Source organism: Syzygium oleosum, unplaced genomic scaffold (genome assembly GCF_021117445.2).
Source record: "Syzygium oleosum isolate NSW1041296 unplaced genomic scaffold, Sole_v2.1 Sole_v2.16, whole genome shotgun sequence".
In the NCBI taxonomy this organism is placed as follows: domain Eukaryota; kingdom Viridiplantae; phylum Streptophyta; class Magnoliopsida; order Myrtales; family Myrtaceae; genus Syzygium; species Syzygium oleosum.
Window position 1 is genome coordinate 7189861 of NW_026607500.1, and position 26522 is coordinate 7216382.

Genomic DNA, 26522 nt, shown 5'->3' on the forward strand with positions numbered 1-26522 from the left:
GCAAAAACTTCATCATAGTCGATCTCGGCCTTTTTGCTTGTACCCCTTTGCGACTAATCTAGCCTTCCCCTTCTCGTTCTTTTTGGCCTTGTACACCAATCGCTTTCTTGTCTTTCGGAAGATCAACAACATCCCATGTTTGATTCTTCTCAATAGCTTTAATTTCTTCATTCATAGCTTTCCTCCATTTTTCTTCTTTGAAAATATCATCGTAGACAAGTGGATCACAATCTGCGAGAAGGCATACAAGGTGAAGCTCATCGGTGGCTTCATAAAGCTAGACAATCTCCTCGATCTTGGTACTAATGGTTCATCAACACCAATTGAAGAAGTTGGTGATGATGCACTTGAAAAAGATATTGGAGAAGATGGTGGAGAGTGATCCTTCAACTCCATTTGTATAGAATCACCATGAACATTAGCTTCATCGAACTCGACATCTCTACTTATAAACAGTTTCAAAGTATTAGGATCAAAGAATTTATAGGCTTTGGATGAGGAATCATACCTAATAAAAATGAGCTTTTTGCTTTGATCTTCCAACTTTGATCTTTTCTAGTTTGGAACATGAGCATAGGCAATGATTCCGAAAATTCTCAAAGGGATAATAACACAAACAGTCCCTGAACTTTGGCCCATTTTGCAATTTGGTCCCTGAACTTTTAATTTGTTTAATGTTGTCCCTGAACTTTACACTAATATTTAATATGGTCCCTGAACTTTTAATTTATTTAATGTCATCCCTAAACTATTGCTACATGTTCAATTTAGTCGATGAACTATATGAAAATGTTCAATGTGGTCCGTGAACTTGAATTAATGGAAAGGACTGCATTAAACATTTTCATATAATTCAAGGACTGAATTGAACATGTACCAAAAGTTCAAGGATGACATTGAATAAATTAAAAGTTCAGGGACCACAGTGAACATTACCCTAAAGTTTAGGGACTACATTGAACAAATTAAAAGTTCATGGACCAAATTGCACATTTGACCAAAGTTCAGGAACTGTTTATGTCATTTTCCCAATTCTCAAATGGGAAACACTAGATGTTCTCCCGCTCCATGCTTTTTGTGGAGATACGCCTTCAAGTTCATATGTAGGACAACTATTTTGTAGATAGACTTCATACATGACAGCTTCACCCCAAAGCTCTTTGAGCAAATTTTCTCTTTTCAACATGATTCCAAATATGTCAAGAATGGTTATGTTTTTTTACGGAAGAAGGTTTGTAGAAGCGGCAGGGCTCTTTCTTGGAGTTTCTATGAATTTTTTAAAAATCATCCTCATAAGACTTCATGCTCAAATACTGAAAAGGAATGATGGGCCGAGGTGTCTTAGAAATCCCCGGTCCTTCACTAGATACAAATAAAAGTGTACCCAAAGATTTCCTTTGGGAACTATCTTCAATTAGTCCGACTGGCTATTCATGTATCATTACATAACGCAATCTGTTCTTCACCCACAACTATGCACAACAAGATCACATGGACAGTTCTATGTCGCGGAGCGAAGTGTACCAAAATCAAAGCTCAGAAATGCCTGCAAAGAAACCATAGGAGGGTGAGTAAAATTGTGAAACCACAAATTAATAACATTGTTAAAACTTGTTATTAGTCAATCAACGCCTGCCTCTTTAATTCTTCATCTACAACGACGGTTCCATTGCAGTGATAAATGCTGTCCTCTTGCCCCCTGCAAAGCGCAGGCACCTAATTTTCAAACTTTGATTGGTCCCTGCAGCCTCATCTTGAAGCCCTTTAAGCTCGCGACCTTGAAGCTTAACCTCCTCGCAGGCTCCTCAATCTTCGACCCGATCGGGGTCGCTGAGCACTTGGAAGTGAACAATGACCTGACCTTCTACTTCGTCTCAAAGAGGCTTGATAGGACAAAGCCCGACGACGTCAGCTAGATGAACCCCAAAGCATTGAAGAATTTCGGCGACCGGACCTCATCAGATTTAATCGACTCTGAGTTCAGATACATGTGCAGACTTTCTTATGGAAATTGTAGATTGTTTAGTGTTGAGGATTATCCCACATCAGTTGTAGAAGGGGCTGGTGGTCAGTTTATAAGTGTGAGGAAAAGTTTCACCCTTTGAGCTAACTTTTGGGGTGAGAGATGCCCAAAACCACCCAACATTTAGGGACCCCCTACTAAACCTGTTATGTGCATCAATTCTGCCTATTTTCATTGGCAGGTTAGGTGAGCTACCCCATCCTCGTGTTTCACAGTCTTTCACATGCTTTTATCTCTATTTAACAGGAAACCTGAAGGTTTGGAGTTACTCCCACAGTCTACAAATAAAGCCCTTGTTCCCCTCTGAACTTTGCTTCTTCACTCAAGTCAGGTACAAACAAAAACTGCGATGGCACCTTTGGCGACCAATGTTGGGGATGAGTCGATGGGGAAAGCTCCAGCGGCAATCCTAGCCATTGGCACAGCTAATCCGCCGTACTGCATCCACCAGGACGATTATCCTGATTTTCTCTTTCGGATCACAAACTCCAACCACCTTACTCACGTCAAAGAGAAGTTTGCGCGCATTTGTAATAGCATTTTTCGTGTTGCCAAACAACTCTAAATTCTTTTTCTTTTTAATTTTTTGGGTTGGTGCTGATAATCGGTAGACAAATCTTTTATTTCATGACTATGATTTCAATGCAAAAGTTTTATGACCTATTTACATGAATATTTTGCATGCCCCAACGGTTAGTGATACCAATAGAATTGTTCCTGCTTTAGTAAAGAACCCTTAGAGTGGTAAGGATACTCGGATCAAGTTTTTTACGGCATTTTGCAAAATCTCATATGCTAACAGGTGATCAAGGTCTTCGAGAAAAATCGCATGGGTTTAATTAGTTTCGTTCTTTATTATGTACCACTACTACGTACACTTAGTTACCCTGCATAGTATTTTCCTTTCGCCTTGATAAAGCATTTTACGACTCACTGTATATGTACCACATTTCAGTTTAGATCACTACTAACCCTCTTACCTATGGTTCGCATGGGCTTTGTCTAAAAAATATCAAGGTCATTAAGAGCAATGACCATTCCCTCTTTTTCTTTTTTAATCACAAGCACGCTTACCTTGGTATGTAAACTCTAGGCCCATAAAACGCACCGATCACTTCACGGATTATAGAAAACGCAAGCCAAAATCCTGCTGGGTGGCTCAAATATGGATGCTTGAGCACTCGAAGTATATTTTATCGGAGCCAGAAGACTCGAGCATTATTCCTCATATACCCTTTGCATCGATTTATACTCTATTCTAATATGAACAACATGAATTTGCACAACTTCTTAAATAATGGGTCCAGATGCACTAAGCTTTTCGGCCCTTAAACTCATCACATAATGAGAAGGTTCAGGTAGAAAGAGGTGTGCTACAAATACCATATAATTTTCACATCGTTTCAACCATCCTCTATCTCATACATCGTCTCCAGACATTGTCCCACCACTTTTAATGATGAGCCTCACAGTTTCTATCCCATTTGAGACTCGCTATACCCTATGAAATCTCAAATTTAAAAAGTCAACTCTTCTTTCTCTCCTTACCTCTTGTCATTGTGTTCATTATGGAGTCGTTGCCTTCTACTGTCGTCACTGCCTCCAGACCGAGACTAGATGTAGACGAGGTACCTCCACATCAAGAAATGACTCCTCTAGATCCTCTTGCCGCTAGAGGAACTCCGTCGTCAACGCCATCGATGGTGTTGGCAGAGGAGAGTTCGCAGCCAATGGGGGTGGCCGATAGCATATTCAAGTGTGGGTGGTGCAAAGAGAAGAAAGAGAGAAAATGAGTATTTATGATTATTTCCTTATGATTAAAGACCAAATAAAACATCCACGTTGCCCGTTTAAAGAATTGAGTCTCTAATAATTTTTTTTATTTTAATTCATCGTGCCTGTTGGACAAATCGTTTTTCTTAAAATTTTAAACTGTTAGAAAACGTGTCGGCATAGTATTCCCGTCATGTTTCTTGATAGTCTCATTCGCGGGTCGGTCGCTCTTTTGCAGCGGCAGACTGGGTGTAAATGTCATGAAGTCAACGAGATAACTAACAGATAGGAAGTTAGGTGGGAGAAATTTGAAAGGGATTGGAGTGCCAGAATTCGAACCCTTCAATATGTGTCGTGGTTCATCGTTTTATCATATGCTTCAAGAATGCCGATTATTTAATACTGATGATTGCGTGGAAATTGATTTAATTTTCTGATGATGTTTACTTGCAGGTGAGAAATCTGCGATAAAGAAGCGATATTTTCACTTGAACGAAGAAATTCTCAAGCAAAACCCAGCTTTATGCTCTTACAGCGCCTCATCACTAAACTTACGTCAAGATATGACGATCGACATGCTCCCGAAGCTCGGCATGGAAGCCGCCGTGAAGGCCATCGAAGAATGGGGCCAACCCAAGTCTACGATCACCCACCTTGTCTTCTGCTCCTTCTCCGGTGCGGACATGCCTGGCGCGGACCTAAAGCTCCTCAACATGCTCGGCCTCCGACCTTCGGTCAGCCGGGTCATGCTCTATAGCCTCGGCTGCTATGCCGGAGGAACCGTCCTCCGAATCGCCAAGGACATTGCTGAGAACAACCCTGGGGCTCGGGTGCTCGTCGTTTGCGCAGAGACGACCATCCCCACGTTTCGAGCTCCCTCCGAGGACGATCCGGTGTACTTAGTGAGCAATGCAATCTTTGCTGATGGCGCGGCAGCTATGATCATCGGCGCTGCTTGGCCACGCGTGACCACAGAACGGCCAATCTTCCAAATCATCTCCGCCTCGCAGTCGGTGGTGCCGGACTCCGACGGGATGATCCAAGGCCATTACCGCGAGGTCGGTGTCACCATGCAGATATCGGAGAAGGTGCCGGAACTGATTTCCGCGGATCTGGAGGGCAATTTGGTCGAAGCTTTCGGCTCGATTAAGGTCACGGATTGGAACTCCATTTTCTGGGCCCCACATCCCGGAGGGAGGAGGATTCTTGACTCCATAGAAGCAACATTTGGATTGAGGAAAGAGAGACTAAGAGCTACGAGGCAGGTGTTGAAAGAGTTCGGGAACATGTTCGGCGTGTGTGTTATCTTCATTCTGGACGAGATCAGGAAAAGGTCGATCAAGGAAGGGAAGGCCACGACGGGGGAGGGGATGGAGTTGGGGGTGCTATTAGGGTTCGGGCCCGGTCTCACCATCGAGACCGTCGTTTTACGGAGTGTGCCCATCGTTGACGGGTGAAACCGACACCAGCAAACGCCGGCGAGAGCAATTGTGTGTTCTTAATCTCGACTTAAAATGCCACTGTAATAATAATGACAATAATAGTGTGATGGATTCTGTTGATGTTTGCTTAAATTTGAATCATTTGCTCCTAGTAAAATCATTCTATGAACTATCGCTATAAACCAACTTTCTGTCCGTGCTAGCATTCCTCTAAAAAGATAATACTCGAATGAGTACATTTCTCATTCGAAGGCATAGCAGCGTCTCTCTCTTCGTGTATGCGCGCGTTATTGATATGATGTTTGATCCTGTAATATCAGCACCAAGTATTGACCAAACTAAGAATAAAAATAAACTTATTCTATCAAAGAATGCATTAGCTTTTTGAAATAGTTAAATGCATCAATTGAATGTCGGAGTGTCTGTTATCCAGTCATAAGGTAATTGTAGTAATTTAGGGTTTAAAGAATCTATTTTAGGGCTCAACTTTGGACAGGCTGTTGAAACTACTTAGTTTGGAAATACTATAGTGGCAGAGAGCCCTACTAATAGGTTGAGGAATTCATATAGGGTTTTAAATATAGCTCAATTGCCTCTGTGACTAATTCTAGAGGACGACTTGACAATCTCACTCAAATAGGAAGACCCGAATCTTTAATTTCACTTGCTTGAGATTTATCAGTTCATAATTTCATTTATACATAATAGCCAAGGTCTATATACTAGAGGCCACTACTAACATTTCTATTGGAAGAATATTTTCGTGATAGAATTAGAGCCAAATGGAACTCGATGAAAATCATATCATGACTGAAGAATTGAAGCTTCTGGAATCTGGAGATCCCCTGTTTTGCTTCCAAATGTTGGAAGCAGATAGTTAAGTTTAAGGGTCGCTAAAAGGCCTTGCATCATTGTTATCAGAACTAGTCGATTATTGATTCCTATCTTACGATTGGATACGAAGGGCGAGTTTATTTCAGGTAAAACTCAAGATTTGAAAAATATTTTCCGAAAAATGATTGGTTATATCGCTTAGAAAATTAATCAACGGAAAATATTTTTACTATCGACAAAAATTTACGCCTAACTATTTTCATGGGTGATGAAGATATTTTGCATTATTTTATTTTTGTAGGTGATACAAATGATTATTTTCCGGAAAATATTTTCTAAATTTCAGTCTTCCGTAAAACAAACGCACCGGAAGTCTAAACTCACACCATTTGTCTTGTCTTCTCCCTCCCAATTGATTGGGACAGAGGATCAGGGTGATAGGATGCATTATTCTTTTGTTACTTGGAGAAGAAATGTATGAAGGATAGCATAATAGTTTATTACAATTAACTAATTATTACATCTCTATTCCCTCGCAACCGTAATATCAACTATAACTCGGATTAATTTAGTACTTACTGGCAACTGATCTGACAGACAAGAACAACCCTTGTAGGCAAGGGTTAAGCATAAAAGTACTTTCTTGATTTCTTACCAAAAATTACAAGTTACATCCCTAAAATTAGCAGAAAAGTACTTTGCAAGGGTTAAGCATGAAAGCAACTATTACTCTTGCTACAAGTTTCTTTAAGTCTCTCATATTTATTACCATCTTTCACGAATCATGGCCAAATTCACCGGAAAAGTCTCGTAATTACACCTGAGAGACAAAATGGCTTAATCTTTAGGGATAATGACACAAACAGTCTTTTTAATTTGTTCAATCTAGTCCCTGAACTTTAGGCTAATGTTTAATGTGGTTCCTGAAATTTTATTTTGTTTAATGTCATCCCTGAACTTTTGGTACATATTCCATTCAGTTCCTAATTATATGAAAATGTTTAATGTAATCCCTGAACTTGAATTAATGGAAAGGACTGCATTGAATATTTTCATATAATTCAGGGACTGAATTGAATATATTCCAAAAGTTCGGGGATGACATTGAACAAATGAAAAGTTAAGGGACCACATTGCACATTGAGTTAAAGTTCGGGGACTACATTGAACAAATTAAAAGTTCATGAACCAAATTACACATTGGGCCAAAGTTCAGGGACCGTTTATGTCATTTTGCCGAATCTTTAATGTCCAACAAAAGCATATTTTTGCCCAGGGACAAAAATAATAAACTTTTGTTTCCGTTCAAACTATCCTACCTAGAACAGACCAAAAAAAAAAAACTATCCTACGTAGTTGCTAACATGGCTAACGTTGTTAATATTTTAATAGTCGGGCCATTTTTGTCCGGGCCCAGATATAAGTAGTTTATTTTTGGGGGTTTATGCAAAGGGGTTGGAGATTTGGCCCACAAACGATAGCATGCCAAGAATAATGCTAAATATAAAGATTGATAAACTTATTTTACAAATTTCATTGGCTCAAATGTAAGTGGTTAAGGATTATTTAGTCATCAAGTGATTGTTATATAGATATGAAAAAATGGGTAACGGCCCCATTGGCTATTACCAAAAAAAAAAAAATACAACCATTAAATGTAGCATTTTGATGGGTTTGAATAGACCAAATTTCAATGTATTCGATTAAGGGACTAGGATTCTTTAAATCTTAATTTCCCAAATTCGATGTATTCAATAGTCGATGAGCCCAAACTAGAGACAGTGGGCTTATTCCCTTGATTAGGCTAGACTATTTTAAGCTTCCTTTCTTCAAGACGCAAATAATGGGCTTCAGTGGTCTCTTTCAGGCATCGGAAAATCCGAGCCCAATCCAAGCTTTGGTTTCTATATCACACATATTGGTGAATCTATTACAGTTTTACCAATTCAGTCTTAAATATTTTTATGTTTTATCAATTAAGTCCATCCGGTCAATTTTGGCCGAAAATTGCTGATGTGGACGTCAACCGTTGAATGGCGCAGACGTGGATATTTTTTAATAATATTTTATTTTATTTTTCCAATTTTTAATTTTTTTTTTTACTTTCTTTTTCCTTTTCTTTTCTTTTCCTTGTTTTTTTTTTACAACTATTTTTTAACATTGTAAAATCCAGGTTGCCCTCACCCCGCCTTGTCCAAATTTGGGCGAGGCCATAGCAGCCGCAATGGTCTAGGCCTTTGCCTAGATCTAGCGAGGACCAATCCGACCAGCCACGACATCGTCCATCATTGAGTTGAATCTTCCTAGCATCAACACAGCAACAACAGAACAGGAAGAAAAAGAAGAAGAGCTTTTCATTCAGCCACTATCTGCTCAAACCTTCGACGCTTGCCTTGGGTTGCAGAAGAAAAGCAGAAGGACGTCATGGCTGGTCGGACAGGCCCTCGCAAGTAGACCTGTTAAACGGGTGGGTCGGGTCGGGTTTGGATCGGGTCATAAATGGTCCGACCCAAATTGACCCATTAACCCGTTTATGACCCATTTATTCATAGTGTAAATATCTCGACCCATACCTGACTCGACCCATACCCAACCCATACCCGACCTGACCCATATTGCTAAAACACTTTTATATTTAACCTAATCTAGGAATACTTATTTCTTATGATTTTTTTTTAAATTATACTGCTAAAACATTTTATGCAATACAAAGTTAGTGAAAATTTTTTATAATTTTTTTAAAAATTGAGGTTCTGTTTGTTTTGCGAAAAATGAGACTTTTCTAGAAAATATTTTCCATAAAGTCATTATCCAAGAAAATAAAAAAAATTAATATTTTTTTATTTTTTAAATCGAATTTTTAATTATTTTTTATTTTTATTTTTATTTTTATTTTTTTCTTTTTCTTTTATTTTTGGCCGATCGCCGGCCGCCGTGGCCGGCGACCGACCACAGGCGAGGACGAGCTCGCCAGAGGCCGGCGAAGCTCGTTCTCGCCTATTTGGCGAGGCCGAGGCCTCGCTGGCCTCAAGCGAGGCTCCAGCCTCGCTGATCTGGCGAGACTCGAGCTCGCCGGCCTCAGGCGAGCTCGACCTCGCCGGATCTGGCGAGGTGGAGCCTCGCCCGAGGCCGGCGAAGCTCGAGCTCGCCAGCCTCGGGCGAGGTCGAGCTCACCTGAGGCCGGCGAGCTCGAGCTTCGCCTGCCTCCGGCGAGGTCGTCCCGCCCCGGTGGCCGGTCGCCGTGGCCGACCACCGGCCGGAATAAAAAAAAAAAAAAAAAGAAAGAAGAGAAAATAAAAAATAAAAGAAAAAGAGAAAAAATAAAAATAATTAAATTTCGATTTTTTTAAACATTTTTGTAAAGAGAGAGTGTGTGTGTGGATGGGTCTAGTAGATGGGTTGGACATGGGTTCCAAACTCAACCCATTTAGACCCATTTATCTTTAAGCTTTAAAATTTAAAACCCATTTAAGGTTGGCTCTTTAAAATTAAAGTGACCCATATATGACCCATTTATTTTTAAATGGGTCATATATGGGTTTAAGACCCATTTTGACACCTCTACTCGCAAGGTCTAGAGGAGGGCCGCGAAAGCCTTGCCCAGACCATCGCAGCCGCAGGCTAGGCCACCTTGCCCAGATCTAGGCGAGGCTGCCTCGCTCGCGGCCACTATGGCCTCGCCCAAATCTAAGCGAGATCGTCCTGGCCTTCGCCCTTAGCCGGCGTGAGCCCGGCAGCCCTCTCCGGCCATATATTGTAAAAAAAAAAAAAGGAAAGGAAAAATAAAAGAAAATTTATTAAAAATTTGTAAAAAATAATAAAATATTATTAAAAATTATCCACGTAAGCGCCAGCTGTGCCTCATAGGACGGCCGGCATCCACGTCAACAATTTCTAGCCAAAATTGGCCGGATGAACTCAATCGACATAATGTTGAAATGTTTAAGACTAAATTGACAAAATTAAAAGATTTATGACTGAATTGGCAAAAGTGCAACAGGTATAGAACTTCTTAGACAATTTTCTCCACTAATCTCTCTTGAGCATCATCTTCAAAACTCAGATAACCCCTTAAGATTGAGACTAAAATCCATTCATCACCGAGCAAATGATAGTTTTGCTTTTCGCCTAATTCATGCACCAAGACACAATCTTAAGGAAACCAACTTCAATGATTTCATTAATATTGATTTTCTTAACTACATGCTTGCCACTGCATTTTGATATAGTTCTCATTTTATTTGGTTCTACAAGTTATTGTCCTTTGACAGGATGAATCTCCTAATATTCATAACAAGGAAGTAGCGCATTCACTTCACCATCTTTTTCCATCATCATATTAGTAATAATTATCGTAGCATGCCTTGGATCGCGTTCCAAACAACGTCATGCATACTTTACCAACGGATGAAATTTAGTAAGGAAGAGTGGACCTGCTTTGTGATTTCGACCCGTAAACCCCACTTTTGCAAATGGAATACCGATATGCTCATCTCATATCTCAAGTATGTAATCTTCATCGTTCCCGATGAAGATAATTAGGGATTCAAAACAGAGAATTTTTCTCAGGTTAAATTCGCAACGAGTAGAGCTTTAGTCATCCTAACTTCCCATTGGTCCAGGAATTTTTCTTCTTCTGCCTTACAAAATTTCAACTCCATTGCTAGCGTTCTTGTGGATGGGGCAACATCATTTATCAACCTTTAAAGTCCTCCGGGTAAACCTATGTTTTAGTAGACGACCAAAAAAAAAAAACACCTATGTTTTAGTTCAACTTTGCCCGTGGCAGCTCTCGAATTAGCGTTCGGAGGTGGGCTCGTGTTCTTAAATGTTAGAATTCAAACACGTGAGTATAAAGGGGAGTAAATGTGCAAGAATTTGGCCAACCTTTAGATACAAAAGTACGATCACGTGTATATTTTGAGAAATTATGCAAAATTGCCGACCCACCGTTACAATTTTTGAACATCAAATCATGCCTAATCACTTAAGATTGAAAAAAGTTTACAGTGCTTCCAACAAAATCTTATAAAATATCAAAATGAAAGGTATTAAGTTTAGGGGAAAATTATCCGATCAGTCCTTAACCTATTGTACGGATGTCAATTTAGTCCTAAAATTTTTTTAATATTGTTAATTTAGTCATAAACCTTTGCATGAAATTCCAATGTAATTCTTCCGCTCAATTTTCATCAGAAATCACTAACGTGGCGGACCAGTCACAACCTATCGTCCTACGCGGCACATCGCCACGTTAGCAATTTCAGACGAAAATTGGCTGAACGGACTCATTGAAATTTCGCACAAAAGTTTAAGACTAAATTGGCAAAATTGAAAAGTTTATGATTGAATTGGCATCCGTACAATATGTTTAGGAATGATTGGATAATTTTCCTTGAGTTTTAATCTTACTTTGTTAAATCCAAATTTATGTGTGAGGGGAGTATTAGAATATTTTAATGCTAAACCATGTTTTCGTCTAATTGATTAAACTTGTGAAACAACAGGCAATACTCCAATTAAATTTTTCATAAAATAGAAGCATGAGGTCCACTCCCCCAATCAGTTGAGCCAATGTCCCTATTGCCACAAACCCGACCTCTTCCTGCCTCTTTGTTGGGAAAGCATCCCTGTGGAACTTTGATTATTCCAAAACTATCATTGGTACAATATCTATTATGATAAATGCATATGTTAATATCATTGTCAATTGTGTTGATATCAATGATTCCTACGAGATCAGTGAAGGCAAGGACAAAAATTGTGACAATAGGAGAACAAGTACCAATATGACATGTAGCTACTAACAGAGGATTGTAGTTACTTCACATGGATCTTTTTGGACCAACTGGAAAAACCAGCCTTGGCAGTAAAAGATACCGTCTAATGATTGTGGAAAATTATTTAAGGTTCACATGGCCGATGTTCTTAGCCCACAAAAATGATGCATTTCATTCTTTGGTGAAATTTGCACGAAAAGTCTAGAATGAGAAAAGGTACAACTTTTCAGCTATTCGAACAGATCATGAAGGAGAATTCTAGAACTAAAGCTTCTTGGATTTCTATGAAGCAAATGGCTTGGAGCACAATTTCTCCATAGCATATACTCCATAGTAAAATGGTGCTATGGAAAGGAACAATCGATGTCTTCAAGAACAATGATGATTGAAAGCGGCACTTGTGCTTGTTTCTAGGCGGAAGCAATTGCTAATGCCTGCTATATCATATATTGACTATATTTTAGGCTATTGTTCAAGAAAACCCCCTATGAGTTGTTCAAGATAGAAAGCCAAGCATATCATACTTTTCACGTCTTCGGTTGCATATGCTATATACTCAAGAATACAATTGACAATGTTGGTAAGTGTGAATCAAGATCAAACGAATGTATATTTCTTGGTTACTCGACTTCAAGTAAAGCATATGGTGTTTTTAACAAAGTCTCGTAGGAAGTGGAAAAATCGATAAATATGAAGTTTGAAGATAATTTAATGAGTGTATGAGCCAATAATGAAGAGGAAACTGTACAACCGTCAACACCAGCTGCGGAAATCAATCAAAATCAGCAACCTAGACCACAAAGACCAGGCCCCGTTTCGCTTTTTTCTTTTTTTTAAATAATAATAAACAAAATAATAAATTCTATAACTATTTGTTAGTCTAGCCCACTGTCTATTTTTTGAAAAAAAAAATTCACCAGGAAAATGAGCTTTTGAGACAAGAGAGACAAAGAATAGATTAATTATTACAGAAGAAATGATCAAAAAGATTTTCAGTTTTTTTACAATTATCAAAGTATTTATCTTTTTTCCTTATTATTAGCAAAATACTTTTACACGGTGTATGTAGAACGCTATAGGAATATATATGCGTTATACGACTAGATCTACCCCCATTTAAACTAAAAGAAATGACTGCCGCCCCACGTGTTCATTCAAATGTTGTGAAAGTATGAGGTGTTTTGTGTTAAAAAAATTCAAAATGTGTCTACCATAAATTTTAAATTGAGTAAAAAATAAAAAATAAGAATCTATCCGGACATGCCCTAAATATTAATAATTTCTTTACCTAATAATTTAAACTTTTAAAGCAGTTAGGCAGTAATCTTACATAATCTTACACTCACCTCCTAGACCCACACCTTATAACCACGTAAACTGATTTAGAAAAGGACAGAGGATTGCATGGTCACAACCGTTGTTTGAACCGCTGTCCGCACTTTCCGAAACCTCTCTCCTATTGATGAGCATTTCCTTTAAATTTTTATTTCTACCAGAGAAATATATCGTGTCGAAACTTATCTGGTATTCCTATTTGTATCTTCTCTTTCCAAATTTGAATTACACAATGCCGGTTTATTCACAAGTCTCAACCATCGAGTTGGACCGAGTTTATGTACAGATAGCCAAACATAACCTTAATGCTCCGGCACCATGCAACATATACACCCACCCTAGCAACCCCATCCCAAGTGGGAATTAAGGACCCATCTAATCTAAAATGGGAATTTAATTAATCGTTACCCACCCTCCATGCATGCACCTATATATAACAGTAATCCCCGTTCGTCCCTGTTCATCTTTGTACTCGGAATTTCAGTGACGGAGGAGTCCCGTGAGTGCAAAGTTCCAGCAGCAATTCTGGCCGTTGGCACAGCCAACCCTTCGAACTGCATCAATCAGGAAGACTATCCTGAATTTTTGTTTCGCGTCACCAACACCCACCATTTGACCAATGTAAAGGAGAAGTTCGTCCGCATTTGTAAGCCCCCACATGCTTGTTTCAAAATCATCCTGAAACCAACTCTCTCTTGCACTTTTGAAGTACAAAAATGCGTTGTTGCATTCTACTTTTCAACTCCATAAATAGTAATTGTTATTTAGACGAAATAGGTGTGAGCTTCTCGAGATTATTTTTTTTTTACCACTATATTCTTAGAATGTGTTTGGTAATCATCCTATCCCCGGAAACAATTTATGCTTAGAAATTATTCTTATTTATTCCATTCCCGAAAATAATTTCTAAGCAATTGAAGGCGTTTGGTAACTGCCCAAAATTTCTATTCTTAGAATAGAATAAGAACAGAAATGCGTTTGGTAACTGTACAGAATTTCTTTTTATTAATAATATTTTGAATTTTTTAATATTTCTTTCTTCTTTTTTTCATTTTTTTTCATTTTTTTTTCTTCTTCTTTCCCTTCCTTGGCCATGGCCAGGTCGCTGGCGCCGGCGACCGGTCACAAGTCAGGGCCAACGAGGGCTGGACCCTCACTGCCTCGGCAAGAGCCACCTTTGCCAGATCTGGCAAGGGCTGGACCCTCGCTGCCGCCCTTGCCAAATCCGGCGAGGACGGCTCGCGGATTGGGTGAGTGCCGCCATCGCCGGATCTGGCGAGGGCTGGACCCTCGCCTGGCGAGGGCGGCTAGCGTCCTGTGTGAGGGCCACCTTCGCCCTCACCGGCCCTGGCCTGTGGCCGGTCGCTGGTCACCGGCGGCCGACCACAGGCCAGGAAAAAAACCAAGAAGAAGAAAAAGAAGAAAATTTATTTTCATTTCTAATTCTTATTCCCAGAATCAAGAAGCAACTTTTTTTTTTGCTTCTTGATTATGTTCCAAAACTAATTTTGAGAATAAATTTGTGCAAATTTGTGCCTGGGAACAAAAAATTTACCAAATGGATTTTTGTTCCAAAATTGATTACGGAAACAAAAGAATAGAATCAGTTACTATTATGGTGCGTTCGACAACCGGCCAAACAGTAACTATTTCTATTCTTTTGTTCTCAAAATTAGTTTTTGAACAGAAATCCGTTTAGTAAATTTTTTGTTCCCGGGCACAAATTTGCAAAAATTTGTTCCCAGAATCAGTTTTGGAATAAAATCAAGAAGCAAAAAAAAGTTGCTTATTGATTCTAGGAAAAAGAATCAGCAATGGAAAAGAAATTTTTCTTTCTTTCTTTTTCTTCTTGGTTTTCTTCTTCTTCTTCTTCCTGGCCTGTGGCCGGCAGCCGGCCACAGGCCAGGGCTGGCGAGGGCATCGCAGCCCTCGCCCAGGCGGCGAGGATCCAGCCCTCGCCGGCCCTGGCTTGTGGCCGGTCGCCGACGCCGGCGACCTGGCCATGCCCAAGGAAGGAGAAGAAGAAGAAAAATAAAAAGAAAGAAATATTAAAAAATTCAAAATATTGTTAATAAAAAAAAAATTGTGTAGTGAACAAACGCATTTCTATTCTTTTTCTATTCCAAGAATAGAAATTTTAGGTAGTTACCAAACATGGCAACTATTCTATTCCAAAAAATTGATTCTGCTCAGAAATGATTCTTTTTTATTCCGTGCTCGGGATCAATTTCTAAGCATTTGAAGGTGTTTAGTAACTGTACAAAAAAAAATTTATTAATAACATTTTAATAATATTTTGAATTTTTTAATATTTCTTTCTTCTTTTTTTCTTCCCCTTCTCCTTCCTTGGCCATGGCCAGGTTGCCGACGCCGGCAGCTGGCCACAGGCCAAGGCCAGCAAGGGCCGCCCTCACCGCCTAGGTGAGGGCCGCCCTCGCCAGATCCGACGAGGGCGGCTCACAGCCTAGGCGAGGGCAACTAGCGGCCTGGGTGAAGGCCGCCCTCGGCGGCCTTGGCGAGGGTCGCCCTCACTAGATCCAGCAAAGGCGGCCCTTGCCCAGGCCGCGAGCCGCCCTCTCCGGATCTAGCGAGGGTCGCCCATACCAAATCCGACGAGGGCAGCCCTCGCCCTCGCCGGCATGGGGGACGGTCACCGACCACAGGTGAGGGCCACGACGCCCTCGCCGGCCCTAGCCTATGGCCGGTCGCCAGTGGCTGGCGGCCAGCAACCGACCACAGGCCAAGAAGAAGAAGAAAAAGAAAAAAAATTTCTTTTTCATTTCTTATTCTTGTTCCCAGGATCAAGAAGCAACTTTTTTTGCTACTTGATTCTGTTCCAAAACTGATTCTCGAAACAAACTTTTGCAAATTTGTGCCCGGGAACAAAAAATTTACTAAATGGATTTCTGCTCAAAAACTAATTCTTGATTCTGTTCCAAAACTGATTCTGGAAACAAATTTTTGCAAATTTGTACCCGGAAATAAAAAATTTACCAAAAGAATTTCTATTCCAAAATTGATTTTGGGAACAAAATAATAGAAATAGTTACTATTTGGCCAGTTGCCAAACACGCCTTAAAATATTTAAAAATTATTTTCGGATACAAAATCAAAAAAATTATTTTTAAATAAAAATTATTTTCGAAAACAAAATAATTATCAAATACAGCCTTACTCATCGTTGTTTTTATGTTGACAATGTGAAGGAGGAGTTCGTCCGCATTCATTGTACTTTTTTCTCCGAAACATGCGAGATTGTCTGACTGATTCTCTAGATACCTTTTGTCACATCAACACCGTTTTGACTTCGCGGAATTTAGCAGATGACACTTTTACCTTTCATTCTTTTTGTGTTGACAAACGACCAGACGTACTCAAAGTCGGCTTTGTCTAATCATAATGTGATAATCAAATTACTTAAGAGTTAAACATCATGTTGCGCCGAAAGCATTTCATTTCATTGACTAATATTTCCATGTTATATCTTTAGTAAACAATTTTGTGTGCACTACTTCATACATATACCATCTCTTTTTCTACCCTTTATCACTGTCCAAGTGTGATACGAATGTTACGTGCTATGTTGAAAACAATTTGCGTCCCTTTCAATGTGACTTCGACTTTTGAAAAGACCATTCACTCTTTTTTTGATTTTACAATCACAAGCGCCCCACCTTGGTATATAAACACCGGGCCCATAGAATGCACAATAACTTCACTGATCATGTAAAACGCGAGCCAAAATCCAAAATCCTACTGGCAGCTCAATTATGGAATTTTGCAAACTCAAATTTTAATTTATCGGAACCAGAAGACCCAAAGTGGTTCCTCATATACCCTTTTAATCAATTTATTTCATCTCTTTAAACTCATCACATAAAGGGAAAGGGGGGGGGGGGGGGGGGGATTTCGGGTAAACCGTTTTTCCTCAAAATTTAAGCTGCTAGGAATATATAAATTCTAACATGTTTTTCAAGGATGCCGATGGTAATGTTTTATCTATTGTTAATGATTCTGTCAAAATTGATTTGGTTTTCTGATGATGCTTATGTTAAAGGTGAGAAATCTGCAATAAAGAAGCGATATTTTCACTTGAACGAGGAAATTCTCAAGCAAAACCCAGCTTTATGCTCTTACGGTGCCGCATCACTAGACCCACGTCAAGATTTGACGATCGAAATGATCCCGAAGCTCGGCATGGAAGCCGCCACGAAGGCCATTGAAGAATGGGGCCAATCGAAATCGACGATCACGCACCTAATCTTCTGCTCCCTTTCCGGAGTGGACACGCCCGGCGCGGACCTACGACTCCTCAAGATGCTCGGCCTCCGACCTTCGGTCAACCAGGTCATGCTATACAACCTAGGCTGCTATGCCGGAGGAACCGTCCTCCGAATTGCCAAGGACACTGCCGAGAACAACCCCGGGGCTCGGGTGCTCGCGGTTTGCGTCGAGTCGACCATCGCCTCGTTTCGAGCTCCCTCTGAGGATGATCCAGTTTACTTAGTTAGTAAAGCGCTCTTTGGTGACGGGGCAGCAGCTATGATTATCGGTACTGCTCTGCCGAATGCGACCATTGAACGGCCAATCTTCCAAATCATCTCCTCCTCGCAGTCGGTGTTGCCGGACTCTGACAGGGCGATTGAAGGCCATCATCGCAAGGTCGGTCTCACCATGTGGATATCGGAGAAGGTGCCGGCATATATTGCCACCGACCTGGAGGAGATTTTGGTGGAAGCTTTCGGCTCGATTAATGTCACGGATCAGAACATCATTTTCTGGGCCGTAGATCCCGGAGGTAGGAGGATTCTTGACTGCATAGAAGCAAGATTTGCATTGGGGAAAGAGAAACTAAGAGCTTCGAGGCACGTGTTGGAAGAGTTTGGGAACATGGTCAGCGCCTGTGTCTTCTTTATTCTGGACGAGATGAGGAGAAAGTCGATCGAGGAACGGAAGGCCACGATGGGGGAGGGGATGGAGCTGGGGGTGCTATTAGGGTTCGGCCCCGGCCTCACCGTCGAGACGGTCGTTTTACGGAGTGTGCCCATCGTCACCGGGTGAAATCGGGACAAGCACAGGCCTATGCCGCTACGATAATAATGATAATTATAACAATAATGATCTCAACTTAAGATGCTGCTACGATAATAACGATAATTATAATAATAATGTGAAGGACTTTGTTGAGGTTTGCTTAAATATGACTTATTTGCGCCTCATAACATCATTTTGAGGGCATCTCTCTAAGTGCATGCGCGTGCTATCAATGTGACATTTGATATAGCTCTATTAATAAATTGAGGAATTCAAGTACTATAGTGGCAAAGAATCCTATTAATAGATTGAAAAATTCAAATGGCGTGTCTAAGTATAGCTCAATATCCTCTGTGATTAATTCTAGAGGATGAATTGATTATCTCACTCAAATAGGAAGACCCGAATCTTCGATTTCACTTGCTTGAGATTTATCAATGCGTAATTTCCTTTACATATAATAGCCTAGGTCTTATGCCGAAGCCCAAATGGAACCCTAAGGAAAATCATTTCATGACTGAAGAATCGAAGCTCCTAGATGATGTGTTGACAATAATTGCTACAGGTCTGAGCTTAATCGGTTTATGGAACTTGTAAAGTGTTTCATGAGCGTACTGGTAATTGGATATTCACACTGTGCCCCTGAATTATTATAAAAAATAAAAATAAAAAGGCCAAATGCTCATAATGGGATGCGGTTTAATCCCCCAATCTTCATTTTACTTATAGTGATTGGGAGTATACGTCCACTATCGTAAAGCTTTAGAGAAGAAAGATTTATTTATTGACGAATAAGTAGATTCCAAGGAGGTAAAAAATTTTATACTTTCTTCAAAACTCGAATAAAAAGGTTTAAAAAATTGAACAATTTCTCAATTTGTGCCTATAATTCTTGCACAGACCCGTGCTAATCTGCACTGTATTGTTCTAATTTTATAGGATGTCTCCGAAAAGACGATTTCTCCTATCTCTCTCGTGTAATAAAAGTCGAAGTGGATGTTCGATTGTTTCCATGTTGGACTCCTCTCTCCTCCAACAGAAGGCCTAAATAGAGATTTCTTTATTTCCACACAAGGCCCACCCACACCCATCCGAAGTCATGGTGGTCTACGCAACCAAGCTCTTGTTCTCTTTTCTATACTTTATTTAGACCACGTATTTAAATAATCAACACCCTTCTTTTGACATTATATTATGTAAAATGTAAGTGATCTTGTTCTTGGCGAAGTGATTATATTTTCAATGAATTTTCATCACCTGGTATGCACGTAAACCTAGTACAGTATTTAGATTGTATTCGAATATTTATGTGTCATATTAAACGAACAGTTTACCGAAACAAGAAAACCTTATTGAATTCTTGTGAAATATGCGGAAATTGTTGACTATTTTGTTTCTTCTCTTTCTTTTTCTTTTTCTTTTTCTCAGCTCCCCCGTTCCCACTGCTCAATATTGTACTGTTCCTACTAACAAATCTTTTATAATATTACTTTTGGCCAGAAAATTATTGGAAGTTAAATGGTATGAATTAACTTATCGAGATAGGGAAGTTCACGTTCAGAATTGTGAAGTTGTAGATATATATCATATCTGAACCCAATTGTAACAGAACTAGATAGATACGAAATATATAAAATTCAGTATTATTAGCTTTTATCCAATTACTCAATATATCGAATAAAATTAAACTCTGAATATCATATATGTGGCTAAACATACTATTATGAACCTATTTTGCACTTTCACATGCAACCAAGACGGGACGCACAAACAGCTAAAGAAGAAGATTTACTCCAGTCGATGCATTCTTATCTTCTTGTAGCTTATTTCCAGTCATTTTTCAAGCGATCAATTTTCAGTCGTTCCAATTTAGTTTCTTCGTTCTCGTTCCTTTCTTGATGTAAAAGCGATTCGAAGTACAATGACCGTGATGTTTGGTCGGAATAGTTAATTAGTATCGGTGAAGCTTGAGAGAGAGAGGTAGAGAGACAGGAGCTTGTTGAGTTCATCCTTTGGCTGATGGAGGGAGAGAGCGTATTGGACGCCATCTATGAAGAGGACAACTTCGACAAGATGATGTCGAAATGGTCGACGTGGAGGAGGGCGAACTTGTGGATCATCAGAACATAAAGAACGATCTGGCACAACCTGTCGTGGATGGAGATGCCGAGGTTTCGAAGCAAGAAGAGCTGAGTAAAAATCGCAGGCGTAGGGGGAACAAGAAGAACACAAGAAGGAAAAGGGTTGCTCCTGGGTCTGACTCTAACTTCACTGACGTCAACAGGTCGCATTCCGATTCTTCCTTGGACCTTGCAGCTTCTCGTTCGATGAAAAAGAGTTCATTTGTCGCTTGGAATTTGGATTAGAAGTTCGTTGTTCTGAAAGAGCTTGCATCATTAATTGACCAGCCGGGTTTGAGTTCTCTACTGCTTTGTGTGCGCGTGTTCGTTAGCTAGTTTCGCTCTCTGTCGGTGGAGGTAAGGTGCTTCGCGTTTGTTTCCATTTTTTGTTGGGTGGATGCTTTGAATTCTAGTGTACCTGAAAGAGGAAGGATCTGAGTTTGAATAGGAATCGCTTTGGGTTTGTCTGTGTTGTGTTGAGACCGGGGTCTGGTGCTCGGCCTTCATGGACCCAGGCATAGGTAACAACACCGGAGTCCTAGGCCCTGCCTCAATTGACCCAGACACTGGGGCCGGGGCCGAGGCTCGGCCTCAAGGGACCGGGGCACGGGTGTCAAGGACCTAGGCCCAACCTTGAGTTAGCAGGTCTGGCCTCGATAGACCCCGACGCAACGGCCTAGGTTCTGAGCACAACTTAGATGGATGCAGGCAAGGCCCTAGGTCCTAGGCACAAGCACGAGTCTTGAGCTTGGCCTCGATGGACCCAAGCCAAGGAGCCAGCGAGCCGAGGTCCTAGGCACGAGCCCTAGAGTCCCAACACGGGCACTGCAGTCCTAGACCCTACCTCGACGGACCCAGGCTTGTCCTCAATGGACCTTTGTAGACCCAACCCTAACCTCAAGTCCCAGCCCCGCTACCAAGGGCCCTGGAACGAGTATTGGAGTTCTCGTACCCAAGCACAAAGTCTCATTTTGGAAAATATTTTTCGGTTTTTTAAAGAGAATCATTTTTCTGAATTTAAGCATTGATTTTCCGTTGACTAAAAAAACATTTTTCATTGACTCATTTTCCTAGGCATTCAAACACAGAAAATGTGGAAAATGTATTTCTAGAAAATATTTTTTGTAAAATAAATGGAGCCTTATTGTCGAGTCAACGATTGGAAGGGATGCTTTCCTAGCAAAACATCGTCCAATGATGAATTCATCTTAGGTAACATCTTAAAGTACAAGAGTCTTCAGCTAATATTTCTGTCCCCAATTGCTGGTAAAAAAAAGACTATAAAGCGAACAGCTGGTTCAGAACGAGGCCCCTGGACAAGCCCGTCCCATGGATTTGGTACAAGGCCTGGCCACGAGCCGGCTTGACATGACGCAGGCACGGCCCAGGTATGGAACGGGTTGTACCCAGCACAGAGCAAAATATTATCGGGTGTCATGAAAACCCAATCCGACCCGACCCGAAACATTATAGAAGTGTGTATGTTACGACCCGACCCTATAAGGCTTATAGTCATGACAAGGATTAGAATGAAGTATTCTTCTTCGGTAAGAGTTTTGACATAAACGGGAAAAGACCAATCAAACTATAAGTAGTATATATGCAAACGTGTAATATATTGAGGACTATTCTCAATCTATATTCAAATCAGAAATCTCGAGCGAGTAGGGCTCGACGTTCCGCCCCGGTGAACTATTTCGCAATACCATATAAAACCCGTTTCATTATATAGTCCTGCAATTTACAAATTAGCACACAAAGAAGCACTTCTCCTGTCAGGCCCACTTTTTTTTTGGACGCAACACCCGGTGTGACCATGAACCCACACGCGAAACGGGGTCTCCACTGCTCAGCCGCCGTGATTTGAGCATTCTAGAAAGCAAGCCTGACACTCTTAAAAAGCAGCTCGTAAACACGTTTCCTTACGCGCATATCTTAGTTACCAGAATGCACTGCAGCTCTCAGGGAACCCCCGAGCTCAACTGGCACGAGTGGGATGAGAGAGTGTAGCACGTCCGTTATCAGCGGACGGTAGCTTGGCTCCGGTTGCACGCACAACACAGCCACCGCAGCGACCTAAACAGAGACAATACACGTCCGGAATTAAGAATGGCAAATTCAATAGGAAGTTGGGTCGTTCGACAGAAATACTAAACTCGGCTTTTTTAAGGTCAAGTTGGCTATTAAATTATAGAACTGGGATGGTTTTAGCTGAAACTAACGGTCAATGAACCTGGTATAAGTGTTTCATGTCCATAGTATCTTTTATTGCAGGGTCCACAATGTTTGGAAGCTTTGATCTGTCAGTAAGCTGAGGCATGGCCTGCATTCATTAAGATTGAATAATTTCAGACCATAAATGGGGTTGCACACCCCTCAGATTAGGCATAAGATGGAGATTAGAAGTGGGTGTTTACCCATGTGACTATCGATTGGCATTGACCTGGTGCAAGTTTCTCCACAGGCTTTCTTCCCAAGAGAAGCTCCAATAGGACAACCCCAAAAGCATACACGTCGCTCTTATCCGTCAGTTTACCTGAAATGACACAATTAACCACTATGGTGATGGCATTAAGCACACTGGCCAGCTAAAAAACCATGTCGGTGCACAGATCTCATCTTAAACAAGAAACGCAGTAAACTAATTTCGACGTCGCAAATCATGCCACAAGAGGTTCTTCCGCTATCTGAGACTTGTTTGAAAAACATTCGGGAGAAGTATCTGGCAATCAGCCGTCCCTCTCTGAGTTACAGTCACTAATTCCAGAGTTCCTAGCTTTGTCTCCCTTTTCTCATTAGAGTAAAAAAAATTGGTGCTAAGCTGTCATCTTTTGCAAAATTGCACAAATTAGCATTCATCAGGAAATGCGCATGCAGCCTAGATCTTGTCTTTCGTGATCGAGCATGTTCCATAGTAAATAATGACCAAGGTTAGGCTAACAATATGAACAAAATAGACTTCGCAAGAATTAAGGTGCTCGATGTTTGAATCATAAAGACAATGCAAGCAAAGAAAGAACGTCCACTGTTCCTTCTAACTTGGACAGTAAACCACCTGCAGATAGTGTGTTCTGAGATTCGGAGTGTAGTACTCCAAGAGCGTACAGGGAAATTCTAAGGACTCATAAGAATGGGACTTAGATCTCATGGACTCCTGATTCAAATTAGGTATTTATGTGACCAAAGCTTCAATCATGTGGGTATTAGGTGGATTGCACAGAGGCAGCAGGACATGTGTGACGTGTAGCCAGGCACTCAGAACAATTTCACAAGGGAGGTTGCCCGCGATCCATTAACCGAACTCAGTAATCATCATGCAACATAATTGAGGTCACTGGCGGTCCAAAAGGAGAAGGTAAATAATTTGCGCTGGGGAAGAGTGAGCAATAAATTAATAAGACATCGCAAGCCATTACAATACTCTTATCTGTCAATACAGTGGGCATACCATCCAATAAGTACTCCGGGGCTACATAACCCAGTGTGCCCGAAAGCTTGACATTGTTTTTATTTTGGGATCCGTCAGTCACAGCAAGGCCAAAATCTGAAAGCTGAACAAGAATATGATGAGAGAGAAATAGCTGAATATAATAAACAGACAAGAAGGTATAGCAACATATTTGTAACATATCAGTGGGAATATAAAATTAAGAACATGAGAGAAGTTGCAATATTATACACACAGCGTACCTTAGCATTAAAGTTGGCATCGAGAAGTATATTGGATGATTTCAGATCTCTATGGATGACTGGTGGATTGCAGTGCTCATGCAGATATTCTAATCCTCTGGTCAAAATTCAAACAATTTGTTGAATCCGCATTATTAAATGACAGTGAAAAGAGATCAGCCTTTGGGTGCCACACCAAAAGCTTACCTCGCTGTATCTAAAGCGATTTTCATCCGCCTGTGCCAAGTTAATGCTGATCTTCGAGAAGGTCCTGATACAATAATTTTATGACTGAAAATCAGTTCGTCTTTCTTATGACCATTTTTTTTACCTGTGTTGATATACAAACCGAAGCATAAGCAGAAAGAATATTTTTTTACCATGCAACTGAGTATCCAACGAGCCATTCTGCATCAACTCGTAAACAATAAACCTTGTCTCATCATTGATGCTATAACCCAGGAGGGAAATTATATTCGGATGCTGCATTTTGCTCAACAAATCCACCTCGTTCTGCGATGTCACGCCAGAGTTGTGCAATGGAACAGTAAGATGACTGCAGAGAATCCAAAAAGAAAACACCCATTATGTAATTCTAACAAAATATAGTACCTCGAACTCTCTAATGGCGTCCTGAATCCCACAATCTAGCTTCTTGATAGCGACATGCTTGTTGTCATCCAACCTAGCCTTGTATACACGTCCAAATCCGCCCTCTCCCAAAACGTTACTGTCCGAAAAACTGTTGCTTGCCTTCTCCAGAAGCTTGTATTCAAAGAACGCAATGGAGTTTTTCCGACTAACCATCTTTAAAGAACTGAATTTACCCAAAAATGGAGCTAATGCAACCCCCGTTTCAGCTTCTGCAAGAATCAACCCCCATAACTCACAAGAGATAAAAAGCACACTGGGAATCACATTGTCAGCATCATCACTAGAGCAAAACTGAAACCCACCAAGTATTTATAATTTAGCCCAAAAGAGAATTAAAAAAAGAAAAGAATTTAGATTCAGGGAAAAATGAAAAAGTAGTTCACCTGATCTCTGAGAACTCTTTTTGCTGGACTTGTGGGTGAACTTACTGTAATAAACCCAAAGGCCCATGAAGATCAAGATGATTGCACCCAGTAAAGAACAAGAAACAATGAGAGCAATGAGCAACTTCTCATGTGAATCCAACCGGTGTTTCCTGCCTCCCACTGAAAGCCCTGCACAACCCAAAGCTTCAAACTTTATTGAAAACTTGGCTAGAGCACACAATTCATCCACCAATGTGAGATCTTTCTGCGATGGGCCTCAAAATCAAAGCACCAAACCAAAATCTCAAGAAAACGAGAAACAATCTGGCCACTCACTGATTGCAGCAGCATTTTCAAATCCCTTTCGAAGAACTTTTGGAAACTCGATTAGAGAGAAACGTTGGATCACGAGTTTGACAGAGTACCTGGAGAGAAAGCAGCCATTGAAGTGGAAACTGGAGAGGAGGGAAGAGAAGGAGGAGTGGGATGAGGAGCAGCTGACATGGAGGACAGAGGTGGGTCACTCCTCATTGCATAAGTCCAAACAGGAATCATAAGAAGGCGGAGGAGGAGGAGGAGGTAAAGAGAAAGCTCCATTCTTTGTTTTCTTCCCCTCATTAGTTGTTTTTCTCTTTCCCCTTTTGTTCTTTTCCAAGAACACATGAAAGACAGAGAAATGTGCCGAGTCCTGGCTTTTCGTTCTTGGGGGATCAAACAGGGACACACGACACACGACACACACACAACCCTCTCAGCTCATGCTCACACGAAGAACGCCTTGCCCTTGTGACTTGTGAGGCCTGTGTCTCTGGAGCAAGTGAAAGGGGTGAGGCGGAAAGTGTGGTGGTCTTTGGATCTTCTTCTAGTCCCTCATCCTCTCCATGTCCTTTCGATTTTTGAACACCTTTTCCAATACCTTTTCCTCTCTCTCTCTCTCTCTCTCTCTCTCTCTTCTCTCCTCTTTCTTTACGCTTCGTTTTTTAAAACTGTGTTTCTTTTCTGTCCGATACAGAAAGGCAAAAGGAGAAGAAGAAAGAAAGAAAAGGAGGGCCTTTAAGCGAGAGACGCGGGGACAGGGGCCACAACAATCATGTGGGAATCCGACTCGGTTGTCCATATAGATGGCATAGGAAGAAAAATCGGACTTTTCCTGTTGGGAGTGATCGGTTTTTTATTTTTTTTTTCAGCTTCTATTTAGTTTCTAAATCGAATTGGATGATTGGTTCTCGGACGAGTCGGCCCTGTGACTCCCGGCTCCAAATGATTGGAACCGGGCATCAAATATGCCCATTTTTTGTTCAGTAATTTCGCTACAAAGTGATTACTTTGTTTCTTCATATTAAATATCATGTTCTCATTCTCAATGGATGCGAAAGTACTTTCTTTTTTTTCTAAAAGAGGTTTCAAAACCGATTCAGAACCTGATCAACCTGAAAACCAAACTGGTTGAACTGTTTTTTTTTTGCAACTGGCCAATCGGTGGTTCAGTCTCG

General features: G+C 40.7%; 3 protein-coding genes and 1 non-coding gene across 4 annotated transcripts; 2 read left to right on the forward strand and 2 right to left on the reverse strand.

Moving 5' to 3' along the window:
- Window positions 1–2362: 2362 nt before the first annotated feature.
- LOC115684395 (chalcone synthase-like) lies at window positions 2363–5253 on the forward strand. The gene is made up of 2 exons (XM_030609126.2): window positions 2363–2553; window positions 4250–5253. Exons 1-2 carry the CDS (start codon window positions 2373–2375, stop codon window positions 5251–5253), a joined length of 1185 nt encoding a protein of 394 aa, XP_030464986.2. The 5' UTR covers window positions 2363–2372.
- A 4792-nt stretch (window positions 5254–10045) lies between these two features.
- Window positions 10046–18270, forward strand: LOC130140134 (chalcone synthase 2-like). The gene is made up of 3 exons (XM_056318737.1): window positions 10046–10072; window positions 13683–13833; window positions 17245–18270. The coding sequence occupies exons 1-3, from the start codon at window positions 10046–10048 to the stop codon at window positions 18246–18248; spliced, it is 1182 nt and encodes a 393-aa protein (XP_056174712.1). The 3' UTR covers window positions 18249–18270.
- Window positions 18271–19075: 805 nt separating this feature from the next.
- Window positions 19076–19177, reverse strand: LOC115684418 (U6 spliceosomal RNA). The gene has a single exon (XR_004006141.1). It is a non-coding gene; the product is annotated as a U6 spliceosomal RNA (small nuclear RNA).
- Window positions 19178–21905: 2728 nt separating this feature from the next.
- On the reverse strand, window positions 21906–25955 carry LOC115684406 (probable receptor-like protein kinase At1g80640). Its single transcript, XM_030609138.2, has 10 exons — window positions 25455–25955; window positions 25048–25218; window positions 24623–24873; window positions 24391–24523; window positions 24218–24281; window positions 24032–24128; window positions 23790–23892; window positions 22759–22877; window positions 22575–22664; window positions 21906–22417 (listed from the first exon to the last, which is right to left on the reverse strand). The coding sequence occupies exons 1-10, from the start codon at window positions 25690–25692 to the stop codon at window positions 22277–22279; spliced, it is 1407 nt and encodes a 468-aa protein (XP_030464998.1). The 5' UTR covers window positions 25693–25955; the 3' UTR covers window positions 21906–22276.
- Window positions 25956–26522: the final 567 nt, after the last annotated feature.

Excerpts from the sequence above, each read along its gene's own strand:
- LOC115684395 (XM_030609126.2), top strand. The coding sequence starts at position 2,373 with ATGGCACCTTTGGCGACCAATGTTGGGGATGAGTCGATGGGGAAAGCT. Across the intron at positions 2,554-4,249 it reads AGAGAAGTTTGCGCGCATTT|GTGAGAAATCTGCGATAAAG; the intron begins GTAATAGCATTT and ends GTTTACTTGCAG.
- LOC130140134 (XM_056318737.1), top strand. The coding sequence starts at position 10,046 with ATGACTGAATTGGCAAAAGTGCAACAG. Across the intron at positions 10,073-13,682 it reads AATTGGCAAAAGTGCAACAG|TCCCGTGAGTGCAAAGTTCC; the intron begins GTATAGAACTTC and ends GTGACGGAGGAG. Across the intron at positions 13,834-17,244 it reads GGAGAAGTTCGTCCGCATTT|GTGAGAAATCTGCAATAAAG; the intron begins GTAAGCCCCCAC and ends CTTATGTTAAAG.
- LOC115684406 (XM_030609138.2), bottom strand. The coding sequence starts at position 25,692 with ATGTGTTCTTGGAAAAGAACAAAAGGGGAAAGAGAAAAACAACTAATG. Across the intron at positions 25,219-25,454 it reads AATGGCTGCTTTCTCTCCAG|GGCTTTCAGTGGGAGGCAGG; the intron begins GTACTCTGTCAA and ends TGGGTTGTGCAG. Across the intron at positions 23,893-24,031 it reads ATGCCAACTTTAATGCTAAG|CTTTCAGATTTTGGCCTTGC; the intron begins GTACGCTGTGTG and ends ATTCTTGTTCAG.